This window comes from Mastigoproctus giganteus, chromosome 8 (genome assembly GCF_048544385.1).
Source record: "Mastigoproctus giganteus isolate SK-2022 chromosome 8, ASM4854438v1, whole genome shotgun sequence".
Lineage (NCBI taxonomy): Eukaryota > Metazoa > Arthropoda > Arachnida > Uropygi > Thelyphonidae > Mastigoproctus > Mastigoproctus giganteus.
In genome coordinates, this window is record NC_143582.1 from 125,790,667 (window position 1) to 125,816,524 (window position 25,858).

Sequence of the window (25,858 nt, forward strand, 5' to 3'; positions counted from 1 at the left end):
ATTTATCTTCCCTCAATTTTCCCTTTACGGACACTATCGATTGGCAGGGGATGATTAGACATGCAGAACACAGATTACTTACAATTTCAGATCACTTTTGTTGCTAAAGACAATGAAAAAGACCACGTTTTCTTCAGGATTAATTGCGAACTGCAGTGTTTAACAATGCAACCGTCTTCCTATGACTTTTACTCAAAACACTGTAGAACAGTGATCACCAATTAGTTTTTCATCGGGGCCTATATTAGAAAAATATATCTTATCGCGGTCCGCATGCTTGAAATTAAAAGAAAATTAATAAATCGTCTAATAAACATTAAGTGATATTTGTATTTATTCATTTAATACAGTGTTAAAATTTGTGTGCAGCTTTATTACTTTAAAACCATTTTTCTGCTTCATCAGCCCATTTGGTTCAAGTGAAAATACTAGTTTTCACTTGAACCAAATAGTTGCGTTAATTTTCATATTTTTTTTAAAATCTGCAAACCTTTTGTCGAATTTGTTTTAGTTTTTTTTTTTTTTAGAAAATTATTGCATATTAAGTTCTTCCATCAATACTTCTTTCATACACGGAAAGTGCAGCGCCTCATCATTTAAATTAGAGGACAGTGTGTCGAGTTTCTTACGAAATGATTGTGCAACTGACCAATTTAGAAATAAACTTGTCCTATCCTTGTAATTTCTGCTTTAGATTGTTGAAATGTGTAAATATGTCAGTTAAGAAGGCAATAGTAAATAAATTTGTATCTTCTTGAAGAAAAATTAGATGATTCCTTGCTGCCCGAATTGTGGAAATAGCAAGAAATGGTTTCCACAAGTCTTCCACAAACTTCTTTCCGAATTGAACACAGCCTTCGTAAAACATCACCCTTGCTAAGCCAGCGTATGTTATTGGCTTCAACTTCCTGAAGAAACAATTGGAACTGGCGCTGTATATCCAATAAAATTAATCAACTTAATAACTTTTTAACACAAGACAGTTTTGGTGAATTGTGCAATGATAACTGAGCAAATTTACGTTATCTTGCTTCAGGCGTTGAACCAGCCCTTTATACGAAGATATCATCGCAGGAGCACCGTCTGTGCATATTGATATTAACTTGGACATATCAAGATCAATGGTTTTATTAAAAAAAAGTATATTTAAGTATTTATTCTATTCATAAAAGGTCAGGCATTGACTACCAGCAAAATTGGGCGCCTATCAGGTGTAGTGTCGCGTATTTGTTACGATTGTGGTCCTGCTAAACTACCTCAGCAGATAATTATTGGATAATTCATGAAATTTAGTTACAGAAAGATTTCTTAAACTAATATTTCACTGACTACAAAGATGTAATACTATTTGCAAGGCATAATTAGTTCCGTTTCTCAAACGAATATTAAGATATGTTTCAAGTTACTAATACAATTCTTACCATTTGTACAGTAAACTTTCTTCAGGGTTTCTGGATAATTTGCTTCGTAGACTTTTGCCAGCTCATAAAGATGTTCAACAACTATAAATGAGAAAGTTAACAGTAAAAAAATATACCCGAAATTATCATTAAAAAAAAAAAATGTATTGCAGTGAAATTTTTCATCCATTAAAAAAGTTATTCTTACCTGACTTCCTACAAAAATCTAATACGTTTACATTCTCAAAATCCAGTATGTAGGAATGTTTGTCCACTAACTTCCCCAGCTGCAACAAAAAACAATTTTTAAATAATCAGTCTTCAGTCGCATACAACATAATTAAAAAAAACCACTTATTATTACTATGAAAGTTGAAATTCAACAGCTATTTTACGCTGAACGATTTATAAATTAAACAAATAGCAACGTGTACCTTACAATAAAAGCATACTACTATATTATAGCAGTATACTTTCGTAATGTGTTTCGTATTGATTCATGGATTTTAATAACACGTATTTCACGTTTTTGATGTAATTTAAAAACTCATGATTTATAAGTTTAGTAACCTGATAGATAACTAAAAACGAGCTCTTCAAAATACAGTCAATTCATGCCTCCAGTGGTCGCAAGAAACAAACATAATATAAAATATGTGATATATTTAAAAATATAATAATAATATTTTCATTATTTATAGCGACCGATTTTTAATAAAATCTGGGATAAGCCGACAAATCGTTCTAAAAAGTTGATTTAAAATTTCATGAAAATCCCTGCACTGGGAACCGAGTTATTACACGAAGAACTTTAAAACAGAAAATAACTTGTATACAGAACTGTGCAAAATTAATTGGAATAAGTTAAGGTCCGTAACTTACTTTCTTTGTTTGCTTTTTCATTAATTCAAAATCCACCTCGTATTCATAGTTGTAAAAGTTCAGGTACTCTTTCAGAGGAACAGATTTCACAATTCCTGAAAAGAATTTTCGCTTAATCCAAGCTGACAACTTTTGTAAACTTGTATTACCAAAATAGCTAATTAATAAAAAAAGAATTTCTGTTTTTACTCCATAACGTCTACATAGGACCAGGGGAATTTACAAGATAAAGACAGCAAGCGGTAATGTTTCACTAAATAAATGAAATACTGAGGAGCTCAATACTTTAACAGGCAGATGCATGAAGTCGCACAAGTCTTTTGAACTTGGCATTCCACTGTGCTAATTGACTGGTTTCAGAAGGCAGTGCGGGAATGTACTCATTTTAGACTATGCAGGGCTGGAATACGTTGCCTCTAGCGTCCGTTATAGCTTGTGAACACTTCTAGCATCTTCTTGACAGCGAAATACTATATGGTACAAATTTGGGGGACTTTGCTCCCAGTCTAGTATATATTGGGTCCATACCTCATTGATACCAAACTGAACCATATGATGAGAATCATTACAGGTACTTTAAAACTTCACAGCTTCTAGTTCTGTCAAATATTTCTCATTACATTTACGAAGTTTTGATGCTGGTAAGATGCTCAAAAAACTAAAGGAAATGCTGCGTCTACCAATTTTTGATATTTAGAGTGTTCTTCAAATTCGCTTGGAGAACTAACAGTTGATTCATTCTCCCATGCCATCTTTAACCGATTCTTTATGTATCCTAACAGGTTCCCCAGTTTTAATTTTTTCAGAGGCATTTAGTCTAGTCCTAATCGTTTCAGCAGTGACTGTATCAGATGTGCCAAAACTGATTTCAAATGTGGACCCATAACTAGCTTTCTTCGTAGTTGCGGTTTTGAGAACAAATACACATCTTAAATATTATTCTACAAAGAAGTATAGGTGGCGGAGAGAGGGTGGAAATTAGTCTGTCTCCAACATCAAGACCAGGAAACGTTGAATCTACCAAATGATTGTTTCCAATAAGTCCAATTATGATAATTGCACGTAATTTGTTCTATACTGAAATTTCTATGCCCAAAATAGACCTTTAAACTAATTTCTCTCTCTTAATATACTTCTGAATGCATGATTTTTATGATAACATACTTTGCAGTTGTAATTTCTATGCCTTCTTACTGTATCGATTGTTCATTTTACATTTGCAAATAAAAATAATAACTATTTCAGAAATCATATGTGAATTGGGCATATTCAAGGTTTGCAGTGGAGATCAAAAACGGTCGTAAGAGATAGCACAACATATAACTGGAAACAAACTTTCACATTATTATGCGGAATAACGATACAGCTTAAGCTTTAAATTTTACGAGAACGGGTGGGATTTTGTTAGAGAGAAAATTATGCAGGACACATAAGCAAGAGGTTATAAGAAGTATTAATTTTGTGGTATAAAGTTAATTTAATTGCTGTTTAACATTCCAATGAAGCAGTTCCTCTCAATTATCTACCATATTAGTGGCTTGATTACTATAATTTATTGTACAAACTGGAGAATGATTCACTTCGCACAGAAAGTTATTCTGTAACAATACCATCTCACTTAAAAAAAAAAAAAAAAAAAAAAAAAAAAAGGCAAACTGCAGCGATTAATCAATCCACTGCAGAATGGAAGCCACTACAACGATTCATGTTGAAAGAAATGGACCATAATCTGCCACGCTGGTCCAGTGCGGGTTGGCAGATCGACCGTATTTAAAAGTCGGGGGTTGAACCCCGGTCTACTCAGGAGCGGGAGTAGACCGGGGTCCTGACCACACGGCTACGGAGGCAATTCCCACATATGGGTGCTAATTAATGTAAATTTATTGCCAAAGAGGTAATCTGCTTCTGATAGGCCTTATGGAATTATCATCTTCAGAAATACACCAATTATCGATTGCTTCAAAAGTTAAAAGGTTATTAATTATATTATATGATTCTACTATGTGTATTAATAGCTTGCTGATGGTATGATAACATTGTTGCTTAACTCTTATAATAAATCATACTATTATTAATGATACAAATTTAGTAGCATAATTAAGATTACCAATGATGTCGAAGCGACCGAAGAAAATAATCCTAACTGGACAGCCTTCTTTGTCATACCCTAGTAGTGCATCTTTCGCATATATCTTCATAACCTGAAAATAAAAGCTTTTTGCTGGTATAAAAACAAATTATTCACAGTTGGCTGAAAATTTACATCTACTTGCCACCCTTCAACCAATATAAATAATTGAATTTCTAATCATGCTGGGTATTCAGTACAGTATTCTAAAAGAATGTTGCTGTAATAACTTATTATGTGTACTGAAACTACTCTAATAATCGGATGTCGCGATGCCAGCATAAAGGCAGATTCAACAGAAAACACGTCTTCAACTGTTAACTCAATAACCACGAAACAACTGAAAAAAACGAAATGTAAATCTGTCTAAATGTCGACTGGAGCCAATGGAGAGGCCCAAGAAATGGCAAGAGAAAACCATAATGAGCAGATGTAATTTGTATGAACATTTAAACAACACAGAGAAAACTCAAATGGTGGAAAAGTGAAATTAACTTATAAAGTAACCTAAACTTGACAGACTAATAAGAATACCGTAACATATTGGAGAATGTGCATGAGTGGGTGAAAGAAAACAAGAACTGCAACCTGCATACACAAAAAATATTAAACTAACAAAATGAAAAATAAAATAACAAAACTTAAGAATCTGAGTTCGACTTCAATCGACATGAATTTTTTCTTCCACTCTGAGTGTTTTGGTTATTGGATTAGCCATATTTAATAGAAGTTTTCTTTTGAACTTGTCCTCATTGCTATTATCGGAGTATCTTGGATAGATATATATAGTGTATAGTGTGTTCGTGTCTAACGGCACCAGGGGTTTCCTCCATCTCCGCGTTGCTTTCATTGTGGGTGTAACAGTTCACTGTAAAGGCCAGAGATTTAAAAGTGTATGGATATTGTATGAGTGTAGTGTTGTGTATCGTTGTTCCTCTGGCCATTTAGCCGCTAGACCCCTGCTGGGGCCCAACGTTGTCCACACTATGCCTCGTGGAGGCAGACCAGGTACACTAGTATTGAAATATTTACTCTGGCAGGTCCTGCCACCTAATTTCCTGAGATTTCAGTGGCTAGGACCTTAAAAAAAAATATATATATATATATATAATAAAATGAAATTTTCGCTCAGTGGGGGTTAAGAAAATTGTGTAGAAAGGCCAAATGAGTTCAGTGTGAACTCAATTAAATTTAGTCATTATTAAATTTTAAGTTATGTGGGATATACACTTGAGTATTAGGTAGAGGTGGGGGGAGACAGAAGGCTGGGGGGAAAAGACAGAAATATGGGGACGATAGAGAAGGCGACCCCAGATAATCGGCGGGGCAGGCCCATGCCCCACCAGGCGAAGAGGGGAGTGGCAAGGAGGTGAGGGGACGGAAGATACCGTCCCCTCCCCCTGCCGGGGGAGAGAGGAAAAGATAGGACCATGCAAGGGAGCATGGTTTGAGAGCCAAGATGGCGAGCAGCAAGCTGTAGTTGGTCTTCAGTGGCATTGGTGTTCCCATTTGGGATATCACTCATGGGACAAGGTCCTGTCCAGTTTAGTCAAGTCAGTTCTTGTCCTTTATTAAGTAGGTTCAGTTGTTATTCCTGGTTGTCATGTATAGGGTTCAGTTCTGCTCTATTGCAGCGAGCACGCGTCTTCTTGCGAAGAGCTCTTGGGCGTAGCAGGAGAAAGCCAGGTACTCTTGTTTTGTTTCCAGTATGTTGTGTTCCCGTCCTCTAGGACAATATAGGATCTTTGTTATTAAGATGTTGCGGAGGTCGTCATAAAGCTGCCAATCATACATTAGATGTTGCGAGCTCTCTAGACCACCACAAACACAGGTAGGGTCCTCTTCAATTCCCAAAAGGCAAAGTTTGGCATTGATGGCGCCATGTCCGGTGAGAAGGTATGCTGCATGGAGTCCAGGTGAGAACCACGTTGGGAACTTAGGGTAGACCCTGCCGACGTCAGGTATAAACTTTCTGGTTATCTCTCCTGTATGGGAGTTTGTCCATCTCTCTTGCCACACCTGCAGCAGGTGAGCGTAGAGCCTCTTCTTTTCAGCGGTGCGGTTATTTGCTGGGTCAGTTGTATGTCCGAGACAGGTCCTTGAGGTGCCCTTTGCAATATGGTAAAGTAAACCTTTGCCCACAATCTCCAGATCAAGGGGGAGGACTCCGGTCAAGACCTGTAAAGCGTGGGTGCTCACCGTGCTGCAGGCACGAGAAGTAAATAGTAGAATCGACCTTTGGGTTGAGTTGATGATACGTCGGTTGACTGCGGTAGTAGCCTTGTGATACCATACGCCAGAGGCATATGTGATGATAGGTATGAATATGGCTTTGTAGAAGATATGTAGTGTACGCCGGCCAAGGCCCCAGTCCCTTCGAGCCACCCTAGAAACGAGGGCAGCATATTTCCTAATCTTGGTTCGGATGTTTTGTAGGTGGTCTTTGAAGGATAGGTTGTGGTCAAGGATGACCCCTAGATACTTGAATTGTTTGGAGAATTTTATTGTCCTCTGGTTTATCTTAATTTGAGGAGGCCGTCGTAGGTCCAAGTTCCCTTTCAACAAGGCTGAGTTGGTTTTTTCTGGTGATATTCTCAGGTGATTCTGTTTTGCCCAGTTCTGCAGTAGCTCCAAGGCGAGGTTTGCAGATTCTTCCAGTTTTGCCCTTGAGTTCGCCGAAACGGAGAGAATGAGGTCATCGGCAAACGCTTGAGCATCCACTTCTCCGAGGTCCGAGACGAGGAAGCTGTCCAAGACGATGTTCCATAGGAATGGACACAGGACCGAACCCTGTGGGCAGCCCCGGTGGATGCTTCTAGAGAGGGTCTGATAGGGCGCATTCACTACTATGAATCTGTTGGATGGGTAGTTCTGTAAAGTCTGATAGAGGTTACTGGGAAGATTTGCAGCTCTGAGTCTGGCCAGGACGCTCGGCCACCAAAGTGTGTCGAATGCCCCAGCGAAGTCCACAGAGATCACCAAGAAGTATTTTCTGTTGCAGTTCTCCACTTTCCCCAGGAGGTGCTGGTGGGCATCTATGGCAGAATGACCCTGTCGAAAGCCGAACTGGTTGGGCGTTGCTAGTCCTGCAGTATTGTAGTGATGTTGGAGACGAGCATGTAATAGGCGCTCGAAGAGCTTGCTGACCACGGAGAGCAAGGCTATAGGCCTGTAAGAGTCTGGGAGGATAGGCGACTTGGAAGGATTTTTTAGGATAAGTTTAACATTGGCAACCTTCCAGGATGTTGGAAAGGCTCCTGTCTGGAGGCATTTGTTGTAAAGATTTAGCATCAGGTCAGGGGCATGTTCTACTGTCTTTTTAACAATTTCTGGTTCTTGATGATGCTGCAGTTAGCTCCTCCCTGGTGAAAGGCATTTCCATTGCTTGGTTATTGTAGGTCGCATTATCTTGGCACATTTTCTTCTGATCATCAGTCTGTGATTCAGCCGGTGGTTGAAAGACCACGTCAAGAATATTGTTTATGGTGCTTTCCCAGTTTGTAGTCATGGCACCTTGTGGAGTTCTAGTAGTAGCGACAACCTCCCCCCCGAGGGAACTTGTTTGTGGTGATCTTGTAGACCACCCCCCAGGGATCGTTATTGCCAGTAGTTGTGACCAATCGCTGCCAAGTCTCCTGTTTGCAGTGACGTATCTTCGCGGTGTAGGCATTTCTCGCTTCTCTGTAACGCTGCCGTAAGGCCTACACACACGCTAAAATTTACAATAAATACACTGAACTTTTTCGAAATCTCGCTTTTATAAAAAAAAAAAAAAAAGCATAAGTAGCGCATACCTGCTGGCACAGTGGTAACTTTGCATTGGGCCATTTCTTTTGAGATCAAAGCAGTCCTATCTGTCGGATCAACGGTCTCTTTATACCTAATTCCATCAAAATTAATCCCTCCCTAATATTTGAAATATGTTTATTTTTATTGATGGTATTTATACAGGGTGTTTGAAAAATGATGGTCAATAATTTAAAGGTGAAAAGTACAAACTAAAATAAGCAAAAAAGTCCTAGGGAACATCGGGCCGCAAATGAACCGTTTTCGAGATGATGCACATTTTCTGTTAAGATCCGCCACTGACTATGGGAGCACTAGTTTAGCAAAAATCTGTGAATCCTTTGCTAAGGGTGGTTTTATTAAACATAAGATAATACATTTTTAATTTTTGGTTTCAACACCACAGGATTTTACAGATGTTACATGATGTTCTTTCTAACACCCTTTCCTCAACATCAGGTGTTATGCTTCTGGGCCTACCTGCTCGTACTCCATGGTCTCTAAGGCGTTGATGTACCCTGATGAATGTGCGCCTGTTGGGCTGTTTTCGGCGGGGAAATGCTTCTTGGTACAAACGTGCAGCCTCGAGTGCATTGCTGTTAGCTTTACCATACATGAAGTGCATGTCCGCATACTCTTCGTTGCTGTAACCCCTTTTCCATGTTGACTATCCTTTGACAAGTACTAGTATGCCTGCTACGTCTCAGAGCATTGAGAGAGGGGAAACGGAGAGAACGAGCATAACCTAACCTAAACAAACAGGTCAGTGGTGGATTCCAACTCTGTACAGTTCACCTTGTCAGTGTGGATCCCAACTAGAAATGTGCAATATCTCGAAAACGATTCACTTAAGGACCCATGTTTATTAGGCCTTTTTTTGCATACACATTTTCACATTTAAATTATTGACCATCATTTTTGAAACACCCTGTATATCGCCACTCTGTAAGCGGTTATTCTCTATGCTTCCAAATTTAAGTCTAAGTAATGCTGGTATGATGCACGTAGAAATAGATAGCAGTTCTATTAATTATTATTTAATGAGTGATAAATGTTGCTGCTTGTCAAAGTCTCAATGTGTAAAGACAGGAATTAGTTTTATTCTTTTCAGTTTGATTATTCTAATTGTTGGCTTATTTAATGTACGTCTTTGCATATTCCCATATTACTATCTAGTCATATTTTTATATGAAATTTTGGATCTAATAACAATTTTCCGCATCTCTAGTTAACGCGATCGATATACAATTTAAATCTAACAATAGCATTAAGGGATCGTTAGTAGGCTTCATAGTTAAATTTACAGCAGCAGCCATAACTATAACTATACAGAGGGCGTTAAAAAATTGCTAGAGGTAAAATTAAAAAAAAAGTTCCTATAGATATATTTCTCAAAAGTACGTCTGTAAAAGAATGGTTGCCACGAGACATGAATAAAACTTCTGTTAGTGGTTCATTTTGCAGTTTACACATGATCCTCAATGTCTCAGCCATATCATTATTACAGATGAATCATGTTTTACGAGAAATTGGATCCTCAACTAACCGAAGAAAATCCGCACGCGATTTTTCACCAGCATTGCTTTCAGGAATGGCGTACTTACATTTTCTGCCGAGAAATAATTTATGGCAACTATTGGAATAAATACCCATTCAAAATATATACAGGATGTGGTTTACGCACATTGGTGCACCAGCCCACTCTTCCTATGATGCTTCCGACTTTTCAAATAAAGGGTACAATAATCGATGGACTGATCGTAACGGCCATGTACACCAAAGGAGAAAGGGCCCGCAAGCGTTGCCAACCCACCCTCCCAGAATTCCTGTGACTATATAACTGCTGCTTCGATCTCTCTTCCAGTGGACTTTTGGAACTTTTATTTATCTGCGGTTTCAATGGAAATACTGTATGTGAATGTTGCAATTAAAATCCTTCCTACACAGTCACCGAGGAATGGATGGACAAGGAGGATACTGAAAAAAATCCTGAGGAGTTCAGTCTCCTTCTTCGGGTCTCTGTACGCTTACAGACAAAAAAAAAAAAAAAAAAAAAATTTACGAATACCATTTCTTTCCAATCCAAATTCGCTGTAGCGGACGAAATTCAAAAGTAGTTGGATATCCAATTAAGCAATCACAACCTAGGAGTTAAAAGGCAGTACTCACCTCATGTGGAACGAAGTCAGTCACCAAGCTATCTACATTGTTCTCTTTCCTCCATTGCAGATGCTGTGGAAAAAACAAAACTGTTTAGGAAGGACGTTTAAGTTTCTCCCCAGTTCAATGCCACTAATAATTATAATCCATTCGAGTTTTACTCAATCCACAATACTCTATTTAAATTCAATTTAAAAAAGTAAATCAATTGACATTCCGGATAATTTTGTGTTAAGGAATTATCTTTAATTTTATAGCTAATAGGAGTGACATCATCAAGCAAACTAAAGAGGTACCTACGGTGCAGAAAATCCAGTAATAATTCCAGAATATGTCTTCTTGCAGTTTATACCATACATTAAATAATGATAGCCACGTTATTATAAATAACGACAGTTATAAATTTGCTTGTTTATAGATTACTTATATATAAGTAGCAAGACATCTAAACACATTTAAAGGGCTGTTCAACATCGCGTTACATACCCCATCAGAAGAGTAAGACGATATCGTACGATATTTTTAATTTTGCGTTATTCACAGTAGAACAAGCACATTTTAAAAAATCCCACGCTAATCGGTAGCTGTTGTTGCTATGCATATATATACATATATACATATGTTGTTGCATTTTTCTCAAAAAAGATCTCAAAGGAGGGCTCTCAATTCGATTTTGAATAGTATATGAGTAAACATATCGATTTAAACAGTATATGATTCAATTTAAATCTTGGTCGCTGACATCATGGATTGTATCAATATTTTACTTATTCTATGGCCTGGTCACCTTCTTTAAATCAAATTCCCTTCTGTTGAAGAAACCATGCAACATCTGCTTGAGATAGGAACTTGGCCAGGCAGTGGAACAGTCCATAAAAGTTACTCCGTAAAAATCTCTAGGGAATTCGACCTAGGCTTCACGTACACGGCGTGAAATTACAGTTACTGTAACACTGTTAGCCTCAAGGACGTCAAATCTGAGAACTACAGAACACCATTCCCGGATGAAGTCATCCAAATATCAACAGCACGATATACAGTATTACTATAAAAAGTTGCTCCTCTCGCTATGTGCCAGCCATAGAGGCCCCCCCATGTCTGTCCTTGCTATAAATGAATTGATCGATGAAAAGAGATCCCTCTCATGTGCGTACAAGCCGGAGAAAGAAGAAAGTTGGCCTTTCTACGTTACCCTAACAAAAAAAAAAAAAAAGAAAATACTGTGCTCATTCAAAACCGGATCTGTCGATCCTGATGTAAGGCAGCAAACCAGCAACGTCATTCTAAGCATTCTATCAATACCTCATTTTTTTTATTCCTTTTAATTTTTTTTCTCACTTTTTGAATAGTTTGGACATTCGAGGTTTGCTGCGGTCCGCAGTCAGTTGGGGCTCGCCTCCTCATGGCTTAGACGGATATCAGATAGCACTTCCCTGGTTCTTGTTGCTTCATGGTAGCAAAGTGGCCAGAAACAACTTAACATTATATGTGCAGCACAATCATAGCATTACACACATTTCTGGCCTTTATGCAGATTTTCTGTATCATCACAGTGTACCACGGCAGAGTTAAATTAGCGTTTGGGAGCCGCCCTACATAAGATACTATACACGCCTCTAGACGCCTACATTATTAGCCGTAGAGGATGTTTGATAAGTATGTTTTACCATTTATTTATACACTGCGCTGCCACTTTATTAGGTACACCTACCTAGTAGCGTGTTGAGCCACCTTTAGACTTCAAAACAGCCTGAATTCGTCAAGGCATGGATTGAACAAGATGCTGAAAATGTTGTGCAGGAATGGAGTACCATGCAGACATGAGTGTGCCACGCAGTTCCTTGAGATTCGATAGAGGTGTAGCCTGCAGCGAACAGCCCTTTCCAGCTCATCCCAAAGATGTTCAATAGGATTGAGATCCTCGGACTGAGTGGGCCACTGCAGCAAAGAAAAGTCATGTTCCTGGAACCATTCCATAGTGATTCGAGCTTTGTGTACAGGTGCATTATCCTGCTGGAAGTAATCATCTGACCGAGGATAAACTGTCAACATGAACGGATGCACTTGGTCAGCAACGATGTGGCATTCAGACGTGAATCTAGTTGTTGTTGTTGTTGTTTTTTTGGAGCATTAGCAACTAAGGCCATATTGCTCCGGGGATATGCGGTGGTAATTCCCTGACCTTTCCGCATCCTCCGTATTTGGTGGGCACGGGCTCGAACCTCGGTCTAATCAAGAAGCGTGTGCTACGCACTACTGCTCCTACCCACCTGGCTACGGAGGCGCCGTCGACGTGAATTTATGGGTATCAATGGACCCAACGTGTGCCAAGAAAACATTCCCCACACCACTTTGCACAGTAGTCGTCAGACATGATGGGTCCATGGATTCATGTTGTTTTCGCCAAATTCTGAGCCTTCCATCAACATGATGCACCAGGAACTTCGACTCGTCAGACCTAGCAACTGCTTTCCAGTCCTCGATAGTCCAGTGCTGGTGTTGATGTGCCCACAGGAGGCCTGCTCTCTTGTTCTTCATTGATAACAAAGGTACGCGATGTGGCCGTCGGCTGTTGTAGCCCATTCGTGACAAAGTGCGAATATTATTCCATTGCGATATTTTGTTCTGCGCACAAAGGTTGTATTCTGACATGATGTGCGACATTGTGGCCCGTCTGTTTGCTAGCACAATTCTAGCCATCCTTCTCTGACCCCTCTCTCTCTCTCTCATCAACAAGTGATTTTCTTCCACAGGAGTGTCGTTGAGAGGATGTTTTCTGTTCATTGCACCATTCTCGATACACACCCGTGAAACTGTGGTGCGTGAAAAGTTCAGGAGAACTTCCGTTTCAGAGATGCTTTGTCCAGCACGTCTTGCACCTGCTATCATGACACATTCGAAGTCCGTTAGATCACTCCTTTTCCCCATTCTTGCTACGGTTTTTACGCTTAACAAAAGGTTAACTAGAAAGGTTGTTCTGCTGCATTTATATCCACAACTGTGGTCATGTGACTTGTAACGTTGTGGGACAAACCATTTGTGTGCACAGCAGGGGTGTACCTAATAAAGTGGCAGCACAGTGTGTGTCATTACCGTTTGTCATACAAACGAAACATGCGCAATGCAAAGAGTTCCTGGTCCATAACAATACGCTACAGAGCTTGGCAACCAGACAAACACCCACCCACTAAATAACTCCGAACGGGTCTCCTCTGAGGTGTCTGGTTGCCAAGATTAATTATGTGAGGAGATAAACACACACCCTACTATTAGCCACACTTCCTACGTAGTTTATAGTAGTGTACATCTAAGAGCGAACTAAAGATTCAAAACGTCAAAGTGCTGGTTCTGGTGTGGACACTAGGCGATTGTTTTTTTTAGCTTCCTTAAAACTACATGGCTCAATTAGGGAGAAAACACAGTGCGATGCAGGATTCGTTGTAAGTATAAGATAGTTGTAGAGTCAGGACTGTGCAATTGTTATTGTCATTAGATCCCAGCATGCTGTGCTCGTTGATATGATCCTCCTTGGGTATTGAAGGTGCCTATTATTTCTTTTTGTATTGTAAGAAAGAAATCGTGGAGTATCAGCCTTAAACAAAAAAAAAAAAAAAAAAAACAGGCACTTGGAAAAATTACAATTTAAGCATATTTTTGATTTATGATTGCGCCATGGATCACATGACGCTGTATGATCATCGGTTTCGTTTGCTTAGGGCAGGGATTCTCAACGGGGGCGAAAACTGATTTTGGGGGTGAAAAAAAATCATGGGTATTACAATGGTTTGTGGCCCTTCAAAGTTCAACCTACCCGACGACATCTTATTCCTTAACATTTAATTTCTCTCAAGGGGTTTTCTTTTCCCCTGAGACAACTGATTATTAACATGTAGGTATATTATATTAGGAGTGAGTGAGAAATTTTGATAAAAGGAAGATAGTGGGCGTGATTTAATTCAACCACCTTTATTTTTCATAGGCATTAAATGCCTTAAGTGCTTTCAGAGGTAATGTCTGCAATCTTTGCGTTTGGGCCCTTCCAACAGATGCGATGTGGTGGGCGTGGTTTATTTATTTATTCTTTTGTTTCATCGGTCAATATATGAGGCATGGATGGGATGACGAAAATTGTTTATTTTTGATCCACAGTGCTTTTGTGAGTGACATGGGCAATGAGAGTTAAATCAAAATTGTTTATATTTTATTATTTAATTCTTAGTAGTTACTGAACCCATCAATCATGTCAAGTGCTGAAAAGAAAGTGTCAACAGTATCTGGATGAATATCTAGCTTATGATTTTATTGAAAGCCCATTCGACTCAAAACAGCTTATGTGCCTTATGGGCGATAGTTTTTTTTTTTTTTTTAATGAGGCTATGAAATGATCAAGACTTTTAAATTACTTAAAAAGGAAACATCGAATATTTTAAAACTGAATTTCAGCAACGTAACACCGTTACTTCATTATTTAAGAACACATAAACAAATGATGAAAAGATTGTATCTTATAAAATTGCAGAAATAATTGCAAAAACTTGTAGTGCTCATACAGTTGCTGAGACTGTTATACGGCCTGCATTAGAGACTGTAATTTCAAGAGTGATGCATCAAAATCCTTCCAGCATTTTAAAAGCATTGCCATTGAGCAACGATTCAATTCGAAGACATGTCAGTTAACATTGAAGGGCAGCTAATTGACAAACTAAAAACGAGAAAATTTTCTATTCAGATTGATGAATCCACAGTTACTGACAATAAGGCTCTTCTAATGGCATACGTTCGTTATTTTGATGATGATTAGATAGTATGAATCAGAGCTGTAATACTCAATATGTTCTACGTTGATAATATTAGTAAATTAATAAGAGGAGTTTACCTCAATATATAGTACGTGGAACACTTCCGTATGATACCCTCCAGAAATTAAAACGGAAAAAACGAAAAAATCGACAACTTACCGGAACATTAAAGTAAAATATAAATAATTAAATAATCAATTTAACACAATTCAAAATCAATTCAAAACAATTAAAATTCAAATTAACGCAATTAAAAGAATCTAACAAAAATATTCAAAACGATTTTCCTTCCTGAAGCTGACAATGCTTTTCGACCGACTGTCGTGATCACAGGAATGAAAATTACCGAATCAGGCTAAACCTGCAACTAAAATAGTGATTATGTGTCTTCGCGCATGCGCGTAAAGGTCCACGCATCGGAGATCAAATATGGCCGCCGAACATTAACAGAATTCTCGTGTAATTTAATTTCAACGGTTTCTGCAATTAATAGTCGCGTATAATTACGTTGAACGTTAAGTATTTTGGCCTCGTTAAATAAAAAAGTATGTTTTTCGTTAATGGCATGAAAGGCTAATTCTGACGCTGCTGAACGAGAAGCACGAACTGAGGCTTCGTGTTGATTTACACGGATATTAAGAGAAAACCGCGTCGAACCCTGATAAGACGAGTCGTAATCACCGCAAGAAATGTTGTATACTAGATCATTAATTTGTGTTGCGAACGCCGAAAGAACCGAGCGATTGTTCAGTATAGTGTGTAACTTCCGTATAGGCCTAGCTATAATTTTAAATTCGGTATCTTTAAAGAATCTGTTAAGCTGTTTGTGCCACTGTTCAACATATGGGACAGAAATAAAGTATTTTTTGATATTACTATTGTTGATTGGTCCAGTATTTTGTATCCTATCCTTAGCTTGTACCCTAATTCGATTTATTGTGTTAATGGGATAACCCCTGTTCAAGAATCTGCTAGTTAATATTTGTATTTCTGAGTCTAAAGCAGAATCCGTCGTTGAATATTTATAGGCATTTAGAAATTGATTAAAGATAATCGATCTTTTGTAGGTGAACGGGTGGTAGCTATTATAATGTAGAAGCATACCGGTGTTTGTGGGTTTTCGATAGATGCTAAATTGTATTTTGTTCGAGTCCCGGGTAAGCGTGAAATTTAGAAAGTTTAATGACTTAGTATCCGTATCTTCCCTTTCCAATGTAAATTTGAGTCTAGAATGAATATTATTAAACGAATGTAAAATGTCTTGGATAGTACTACTATCGGTAATAACTAGAACATCGTCTAAATACCTCCCATAGTATGTGATACGGGGACGAAAAGGTGTCAAATGTATCTGCTCAATCGTTGAGAGATAGATCTCTGACATTAAGCCACTCAGGCTCAAACCCATTGGTAATCCAAAAATTTGTTTGTACACCTTGTCTCGAAAGGTGATGTAGTTGGCCTCGACTATTTAATTGATTATTTAATTATTTATATTTTACTTTAATTATTTATATTTTACTTTAATGTACCGGTAAGTTGTCGATTTTTTCGTTTTTTCCGTTTTAATTTCTGGAGGGTATCATACGGAAGTGTTCCACGTACTATATTGAGGTAAACTCCTCTTATTAATTTACTAATTTGATGATGATTGTAAATTGCAAGAAGAGACGTTGTTTGTAAAATCTATAGAAACTGACTGTACTGGAGCATCCAGTACAGTTAGGACAAACCAAGTTTTGGAGAACTGGTTGCGTAGGGACTTCGAGCATACAGAGCTGGTGGCATATGCCGATGATCTTGTGCTGCCTATTGAAGGAAATTCAAGGATGAAACAAGAAACCAGGTCACAGCAGGTTTTGTTTGAACTTAATAACTGGTGTAGGTTACATAAATTGACTGTATCACGAACCAAAATAAGAACAACGGTCTTAAAGGGTCATTTTTTGAGTAGAAGACCCCCAGTTGTGAGAATGAATGGGTCGAGCCTAAAATCGGCAAGGCAATTGAAATATCTAGGCATTACAGGTATGTTTGATGGATTTTTGACTTTCAACTCACATGTTACTTATATATCAGGAAAGATGAGGAAATTTATTGGGATGATTACTTGAATCACTAGAGTTGTCTGCGGAATAAAAGTTAAGGCGCTGAACTTGATATAAACGTGTATTTATCCCCATGGTAACGTATGGTGGACCAATTTGGTTTGAGCATGTAAGTGGAAAAGTATTTACTAGAAAGCTCAGTTCCATTCAAAGAGTAATGCTCCTTAGGATGTGCAACGCATGCAGAACTGTGTCGACCCCAGCTTTGCAGGTTGTGACTGGAAAATTGCCTATTGATCTGCATTTGGTGTATTGTGCATTGGCTTACTTCATTCATTGTGGCATTCCCTGTTCTTTTCTGAATATACAGGTGGACATTTTGGCAGATCCCAGGAAGGAAAGGGCAAGAATCCGGGATGCTTTGGTAAAAGTCTGGCAAGAGCATTTATGATAAAGGGCAGATTACACAAAACGTTTTCCCAGATTTAAGAAATGCAGCCTCGATGAAATTCAAATGGTTTGCCCCAAACTTACAAGCTATGTTCTTATTGACTGGTCATGGTTCAATTAATGCAAAATTGCATGATTTAGGAATTACTGAAAGATCTAGCTGCCATTGTGGCGAAAGAGAATCATGGGAAAATATTATGTACAACTGTGAGGAGTACAGCGATTTACGACTTGAATTGGTATCTCGGTTTTGTAATCTCAATCTTATGGCAGAAGGCTGCGAGACAATTCTAGTTGATAAACAGGAGAACTGCTTGGCTTTCCAAGCCTTTGCAACTGCAATATTTCTTGGGCAGAAGACTCTGCTGCATCTGGAAGCCTTGGATTTGTAATGCGGTATGAAGTAGTGCCGAATTACGAATTAAAGTTCTGTGAAATCGTGGAGACTTGAGCCTGCTATATCCACTACAACTCCAGCTCCTTGAACTGGCATTTCTGGGCAGCTCCTGGCTTTCCAACAGACTGTGAACAGATGTAGCTCTTTCCAATGAAGTTTGGACTGTGTCTGAAATTTAATTATATGTATATTTATTTTTTTATGTAATTTGATTATTTTCAGTTTGTTCATATCAATCGTTTTTGGTCATGACAGGTTTTTCCCCTCCATGTACTTGGGCAAACAGGAGAGGGAGTATATACGAGTACTGCTAAATTATGTGTAACTGACAGCGGGTTGCCATTGGTTGGCTGAGACCGCTTTAACTAATAAATATCAAATAATGTACTGGAGCATCCATTTTTGCTGCTGTAAAAACATGGTTTGATGAAAAAACAAGTACCATTGGAAACTTTGGCATCCTGTGCCACTGATGGTTGGAAGTTTTATATCCCACCTAAGGGAAATGTGTCCCGAAGTTATTGCAATACACTGCATTGTGCAGCGACATCATCTGGTTCCAAAAAATTAGTCCGGTGAAAGCAATTTAATGAGAAAACAATTTCATGGTATGCAAGAGTTAAACTGAAATCAATAAATTTCTCACTGAGAATGATCTTAAGAATTATTCAGATCATTTGTGTTCTTTAAAAGGTGAAATGAAAAATAATTTTCAGATATATTTTATTTTGAAGTGAAGCCATGGATGGGATGTTAGATCCAATTTGATGATCGCACCGGGTCTGTTAGTGAAGAAATTCAAGAACTCATTGAATTAAAATGTAGGGAAGAATAGAAATATAAATTCGAAAGAGGTGGAATGGCTGAGTTGCAGGATCAGAAATAACTATACTTCTTCATTCAACAATTTAGTCTGAAACGCCAAAGTACTTCTTTGTTTTCCATTGTCTTATATGATTGAACGCGGTTTTAGTTCAGTAAATTAACAGAATTCATATATGTTCAAGAGGACACATTAAAATTAAATTTACTAACATTGTACCGAAAATTGCCCTTTTAGCTAAGAATAAAGTATTTTCTTGTTTAAAATTTCATGGGGAGGGGATTATGAAAAATATGTCAAAAAAAAGCCCTTTAGGGGGCGATAATTAAAAAAGGTTGAGAAACACTGGCTTAGAGATTTTCAGTTCAGTTGCTGTATTCGCACCCAACGCTATTTTCTAAGTGGTGTCTATATGACCCTAAGGTTTATTTTTACCTGCTACACATTTTACTCATACCGGAAACATTTCTTTCGCCGATAATTTAGTTCTTTCCTTTACCTTAAAGAAAATCAATCTTCAGAGATTTTTAAATCAGGCGGACCACCGTTCATCGTGTTTGTTTAGTTGAAGTCAATATTAATTACAGAGCAGTTTCTCTTATTGCTGTCAAGAAAAGAAATTGAAGACCTCTGAATAAGATAAATTGTTGAAATTAACGAAAGATAAGATATTTGAGTTCAGTTCACTGATGGTAAATTCACAGAATACAGATACGTCAATTAATTACTGATGAATCGAGCTCAGCAGCTAAACCCTGATTTCTCTTTCTTAAATTGCATAACAATTGCTTTACCCAAAGAACTTCCAATGGCACCTAGGCTGGTTTTGTCGCACCAGAAAATAAACAATAATAATTCCTTGTTTTTTTGTCCGTAGCACATTTTAGTATAAACGAAACTTGGCTGCTGAACATTTATTTTTATAAAACTTGAAACTGAAAAAAGCAGTACTAAAATATACGCTGCATACTCGTGTATTAGAATTCAATTGGTTACCTTCTTTTATAAATCACCGTGGAATGTCGTTTCATTATAGTTTAGCTGGATTTGAATCTCGAATTCGTCAAGTAATGTAATTTCTATTCTAGCCACGCATCCCGGCTTTTTAGAGGACTGCCGCTGGGTGATGCTTACCTTTCGCAGCATGTCTTCTGCCTTCTTTATGTCAAATTCTCTTGCTGCGAAAGAAAAAAAAAAAATAAATAACTACATAAACAAAAAAAATCTATAAAAGACCTAAATAAATAGATAAATACGCGCACAGATTATACTAAAGCGCTCATCGGTGACGATTTTATTAAGGATCAATCTGTGGTACCTGTAAAATGCCAATAGGCCAATTCAAAAAAAATTGTTTCATCTGCTAAATAATGCTATTTGTCCTTTTAAAGAAACTAAATTACCACACACACACACACAATTAGAGAGGTCATACTATGCTGCATATATTATGCCTATAAATTGCGTGATCTCTGGTCGATATGCCTGTTTACTGGATGAAAAACCGAGTATCCAGGAGAAAAAGCCATGACTGGGACTCGCCTGAGACCGACTAACAGCCGCGTTCTGAGAAAGGCATAAATTTCTCAAGTCATCGACGGGATTCGAAACTCTTTTCCACCTGATATGGGGAGGGCGGCGATTCTACCAACTCTACTACCCACGAAGGCGCTAAAGTGTACTCGAACATTGTGGGGGAGGGGAACTTCCAGAAAAATAAACAAACAAAAAACTTTTTGTTGTTGTTTAAGTCTCGAGTGAAATGACTCTTTTTTTTTTTTTTTTTTTTTTTTCAGAATTTAATTGGCTGGTCTCAACATTATTAACAGATACTGGCTGCGATCGACCGCTATTTTCCCCCCACAGTATGGGAAAGACTTAGATCCCATTCCTGTCAAGATGAAGAGAGAAGAAGGGGAATTCTAATGAACTTTTTCAAAAATTGCCAAGTTCAGTCTCAAGGAAGTGTACACTGTTTTTTGCACCCCAAAAACAGCCGACGATCCCCCATACCTAATAACATTCTCACTTAACATCAGCATGCAGTGTGTCTGTGCACAGTCATAAGGGTCGATTTGCACCATACTCCCTCCGTTAAGATTAACTAGTAACAGCCCCCTTAAAGAATTCCCCCATAGTTCCCGATGGGATTCGAACCCAGATTTCTTCAAACGAGTGACAAATGGCGAAACCACTATACTATCATGGAAGACCTAATTAAGATTTATTTTTATTGAGAGTTTGAGACTGATTCATGGTCTCGATTATAAAGTGTGTATAGAACTTTTCGATTAAGTTAAAAAAAATAGATAAATAACAGCTCCATCTTATAATCATCCTTTTACGCTATAAAAGGATGATAAGATGATTTTACTCTTTTAAACTTCATTGGAAACGTTGATTTCTAAAATTTCTTGGAAATCTTCAACATGCTCACTCAGTTCCAGTTGGAAACCGCTCGGTTATGGGAAAGAAAACCTTTAAAGTTGGGTTAACTGCTTTTTCTTAAATGTCTTTCCTTATCTTAAGGGAAGCCCTCGTAGGTAACAAAGTTAGTAGAACCAACATCCTCCCAACACCGGGTGAAAAAGACCAGAGTTCGAGTCCCGTAGATAACGTGAGAAATTTTTATGGGTCTTTTTTTCCAACGTGGCTGAATTAGTCGGTCTCACGGGAGGATAGCGCGGTTTTTCCTCCAGGAAACTGAATTTTCGTCCAGCAAACAGAAAATCGACCTCAGAACACACGCGATTTACAAACAATATACACAAAGCAATATGGCCTTAGTCGCTGACGCTCCTAAGTCCCTACTACTACATGTTAAGGGAAAAAATAGGCTTAACGAAAATCACTGTTCTCAATAACGACAAAACATACTTCATTAAGTTTGAAAGAAAGCTCACGGCATACATTACTCTAACATAATACAAACAAATTTAAAAAATCACCATGAATTAGTATTCTTATCACCAACTGGGTCGCTTAACCGGTTGGGTCTTGCATTGTGCGTGCATATATTCAAAAAAGTAACATTTGGAGTTAACAAAATTGTAACGATATAAATCTTGAATTGGTTCTACGTAACTTAACACTGATTTCGTTACACATATGCAGTTGAATTTAACAGGCACTCAAGTACACCAGAGATCCCCTCCTGCACAATAATCAGTTTAAGGCATTCAAGTCAATATAAATTCTGTTCGCCGTTACAACCTTTCATCCAAGCCACTCCAATTCGCTCCATATCTGTAATAGGAAATATTGGTTAGCAGAGGACCTTGTGAAAGGCTCCACCACTTCCTATTAAACCTCAGATGGAGTAGCGTGCATTAAATATCTGTTAACTCAGTTCAATGTAATTTAACTTGTATTTAATATTATAACTAATTTTTCACCATTAACATTTCATGCGCAATTTATATTTAGTAAATTTTTCAAAAAAATTAAATTTTCAGAGGAATGTTTCAACGTCAAAGAATTGCTCATAAGGCAGTTAACGGACTTCCAGCGGGGAATGATAATAGGGTGCCCCAGAAGCAATCGGTCTGTAGTAACATTTTAACGCCATTAAAGATCCCTCGATCGACGATTAGTGATGTGATTCGCAAATGGAAGCGGTCTAGCGCTGAAATCGTCGCCAAACGATCCATAAAACCACCGAAGCTAAAGGAATGTGACGTGAGAGCCCTGTAAAGAATCGTCCTGCCTTCGGAGAGCACATCGACGTTGTCACAGCGGGCGCACACACGCACACAGGCCGTTATGAGACAATTGGGACACATGTCTGCACACCGGTACAGTACGCTACATGATGTGGGTTATCGTGCTCGTGTAATCTAATCACCACGACTAATGGCAGACTTCATCTATCTTGGTGTAAGGTCCGCCATTCTTGTCCCACAGATCAATGAAACGCTGTGCTTTGGAGTGATGAGGCACGATGCATGGTCTGCCACGTCTGACGGTCGTATCTGAGTGTGGTGGATGCCAGGAGAAAGCTACCTGCCGGAGCGTATCCCCCTACATTTAAGTTTGGCGGCGGCAGCGAGATGGCCTGGGACTACTGTTCGTTTTGGACAAAACAATGACAAAACTGTTTTGCTAATAACACAAATATAAATTCTCATGAAATATGGATAGACTACTGCCCATATATGAAATTCATCAATGAGCAGTAGGTTGTTGAACATCAGCATAAGTTGCTTCCCAGTGTCGCGGAACCATCGAGGCTGGAGAAATTCAAAGTAGAATTGAATGAGAATAGCAAGAATATTCAGATTCTACTTTATTTTTATTTATTTTGCTGATGCAGAAAAAAGACCGCTTCCTTGCATCATTTTGCCTTACAAATACCACTTCGTGGTAAAAGTTGAACATGTAGAATGTGCTACAGTACTTCCCAGACAGAGTTAACATTTTGGCTCTTGGACAGAAGTAATTGGGGGGATTCTTGAAATGTGTGAATGTGGCGATCAAAACTACTGTAAATTCTCCATTTTACTACGCGTTTTAAGATTATTTATTATTAAAATTTTAAGACTTATTTGTTATCTGAATACCTATTCCAAAATAAACGTTTCGTGGTGATAGTGAAGACTTTCGCAGCTCCAAAACAAGATGCCCATTTCATCATCGAAACAAGTTCCCAGTGCGCACCTCAAGTGGAAAATCATGAAGTCCATCTCATCTAACTTCAGACTTTCTACAAGTTGTTATTGGCACATCCTCTCACCGCGTCGGCATGGCTTTGCTGCATCTTCCTGCGTACATAAAATATTTTTCTATATTTAAATGTAAATAGCTTAATTAAAAATTACATTTTAATATGTCATTTTTAATGAAACTTTTACTGTTTTTGAAAGACTTAAGGGATTTGTCTCAATTGTCCAATCAGGATCTTTTCTTGTAATAATTTCATTTTCAAAATAAAATATAGGTGGTTTAATCGACCAAGTTTCTTCGAAACAATTTCCTGCATTTCATATATTCCATATTCAGAGTTTAATGTTGTCTTTTTTGTGTTAGTTGTCCACAATTCCTTTCGTAATTCACAACTTTCTGCGGAAGGAGAGTTAACTGAGATGGACTGTAGAATTGCACCTTTAAGCAGATGTTCACCTCTGAAATTTCAGGAGGGTGGAGACGTGATTTTTGGGAAGTAGGTTAAAAATTTATTTTAAAACATCTATAGCCGCATCTAACAATGGAATGCAACGGAAGTTTAGCGATCACGTGACACTAGCCATGCGATGTGAAATACTGAAATTCAAGCGATAGCATACGGGGCCACGGTAGCTTGTGGCAATGTTGCCGGCTTGCTGAATAGCTGATCGAGGTTCGATTCCAGAAGCAAAACAGCATGGAGTTTGGCGGTCTCAAACCGTGGTCCTGAGGTTTTTTACCGGGATTGACTCCGGTTTTCCTCTCACAACAGAAAAACCACTCTTCGCGACGAGGGATACACGAAAATTTGATAGGACTAGGGACGCGAGTAGACTAAACTCCGCAGCGGACTTTACTCTTAAGGGAGGGGGTTAGTGGGGCAGCCGCGCCACCATCATAAGGTGGGTTGCGGACAGTCTATTTAACACACATATTAGGTTCCTTAAAAGAATGCACTAAGGCAGGGGGGTTTCGGCTGCAGTAGTTATGCGCGAACAGAGAATTTCGTTTCTGCGCATGTCACCAAGCAAAATATCCAGTGCTTCAGCTACAGTATATGGATAGTTCATGCGATATATAAAAAGATAAACTAATAATAATTCCTGGAATTCTATTGCTGTGATTTTATTGAAACGCAGGAAGGCTCGACAAACCTTTCTTATAGGGTGAAATATAAAATTTCCTTAAAATCCATACACGGGGAAGAGTTATTACACGCAGACGGACGGACAAAGAAAAAAATAATTGTAGCATTTCATTAGTCCGATTTTAATGATATTTGGAATGCTCAACAAATATTTCTAATTGGTCCAAATATAAATTTTGTGAAAATCAAACCCGAGAGTTCAGTCGTTACATGCTAGCGGGCGGCAGGCGTGGTAAAACTGATCTTAAAAACTGATCATATTTTACAAATTGGGCAGTTAATTGCATTGTTAAGGTAAGTATGCTTATTTATTTTTGATGGACTGTAACGGAAATGCAAATTTGGTGGGTAGATATTTGTATTGTTGCAATGATACTTCCAGCAGTTACTACTGCAGGAAGTATCACTGTGATATCACAATCATACTATTGTACAAATGGATTTCGCTGACCTCTTCCAAGCCAAGGATATTTTCACATAAAACATCTTTCGTGCATACAGGGTATACAAGCTTTAATTTTTTTTTCTTTTTTTTCTACTGATTGTCGTGTCGCAAAACTCGTTTTTTTTTTTTTTTTTTTTTTTCAATCCATATCAGCTGTACCATGTCCATACCTAATCCATAGGCCGGTTCGAAGAATTTAGAAATACATTGCGAAAACGTGAAAATTTGTGGAGCTCATTGTAATGTGTTTCTAGTAAAATGAAATGAAACTGCGAGAAGGAAAATGTTTTAATACAACCATGGAATTTCTGTAACAGAATACATAGACTATTTTTTTTTTAAATAAAATGACACCTCGATGAGTTAAAAGAAAATCAGGAAAACTGAGAAATAGATAAGGGCTTAAATAGATAAGTTTTACAAATGACCCCGATTTGAAAAACCTGGCCTCTCCACAGGACACCATAACCCATTGCGAAAGAAAACTTCTCGTTACAATCATTTGTTTACAGATCTCACTTTTTTTACTAATATATGAATATAAATTAGTTTTTTTTTTTTTTTTTGAACGCTTTATCAAGAACGGCGGTTTGGAATGCTCATAAAACTTAATCAGTTGTGTATTTTATTTTCCGAGATTATTGTTGATCTTCAGTAATCACAATTTAAATAAATGAGACCAGAAAGTCACTCCTAGATCTTCTTTTGATTAAGTAAGGGTTTCCTTCCAT

General features: G+C 38.0%; 1 protein-coding gene across 1 annotated transcript in view; it reads right to left on the reverse strand.

Moving 5' to 3' along the window:
• Positions 1-25,858, reverse strand: part of LOC150081806 (SEC14-like protein 2) — a 117,884-nt gene that overhangs the window by 12,484 nt on the left and 79,542 nt on the right. Inside the window, exons 4-9 of the mRNA XM_090378897.1 lie at positions 20,008-20,051; positions 10,366-10,428; positions 4,390-4,483; positions 2,283-2,377; positions 1,609-1,687; positions 1,422-1,502 (exon numbers count right to left, since the gene is read on the reverse strand). Coding sequence (XP_090235023.1) covers positions 1,422-1,502; positions 1,609-1,687; positions 2,283-2,377; positions 4,390-4,483; positions 10,366-10,428; positions 20,008-20,051 — 456 coding nt within the window. The remainder of the gene's footprint in view (positions 1-1,421; positions 1,503-1,608; positions 1,688-2,282; positions 2,378-4,389; positions 4,484-10,365; positions 10,429-20,007; positions 20,052-25,858) is intronic.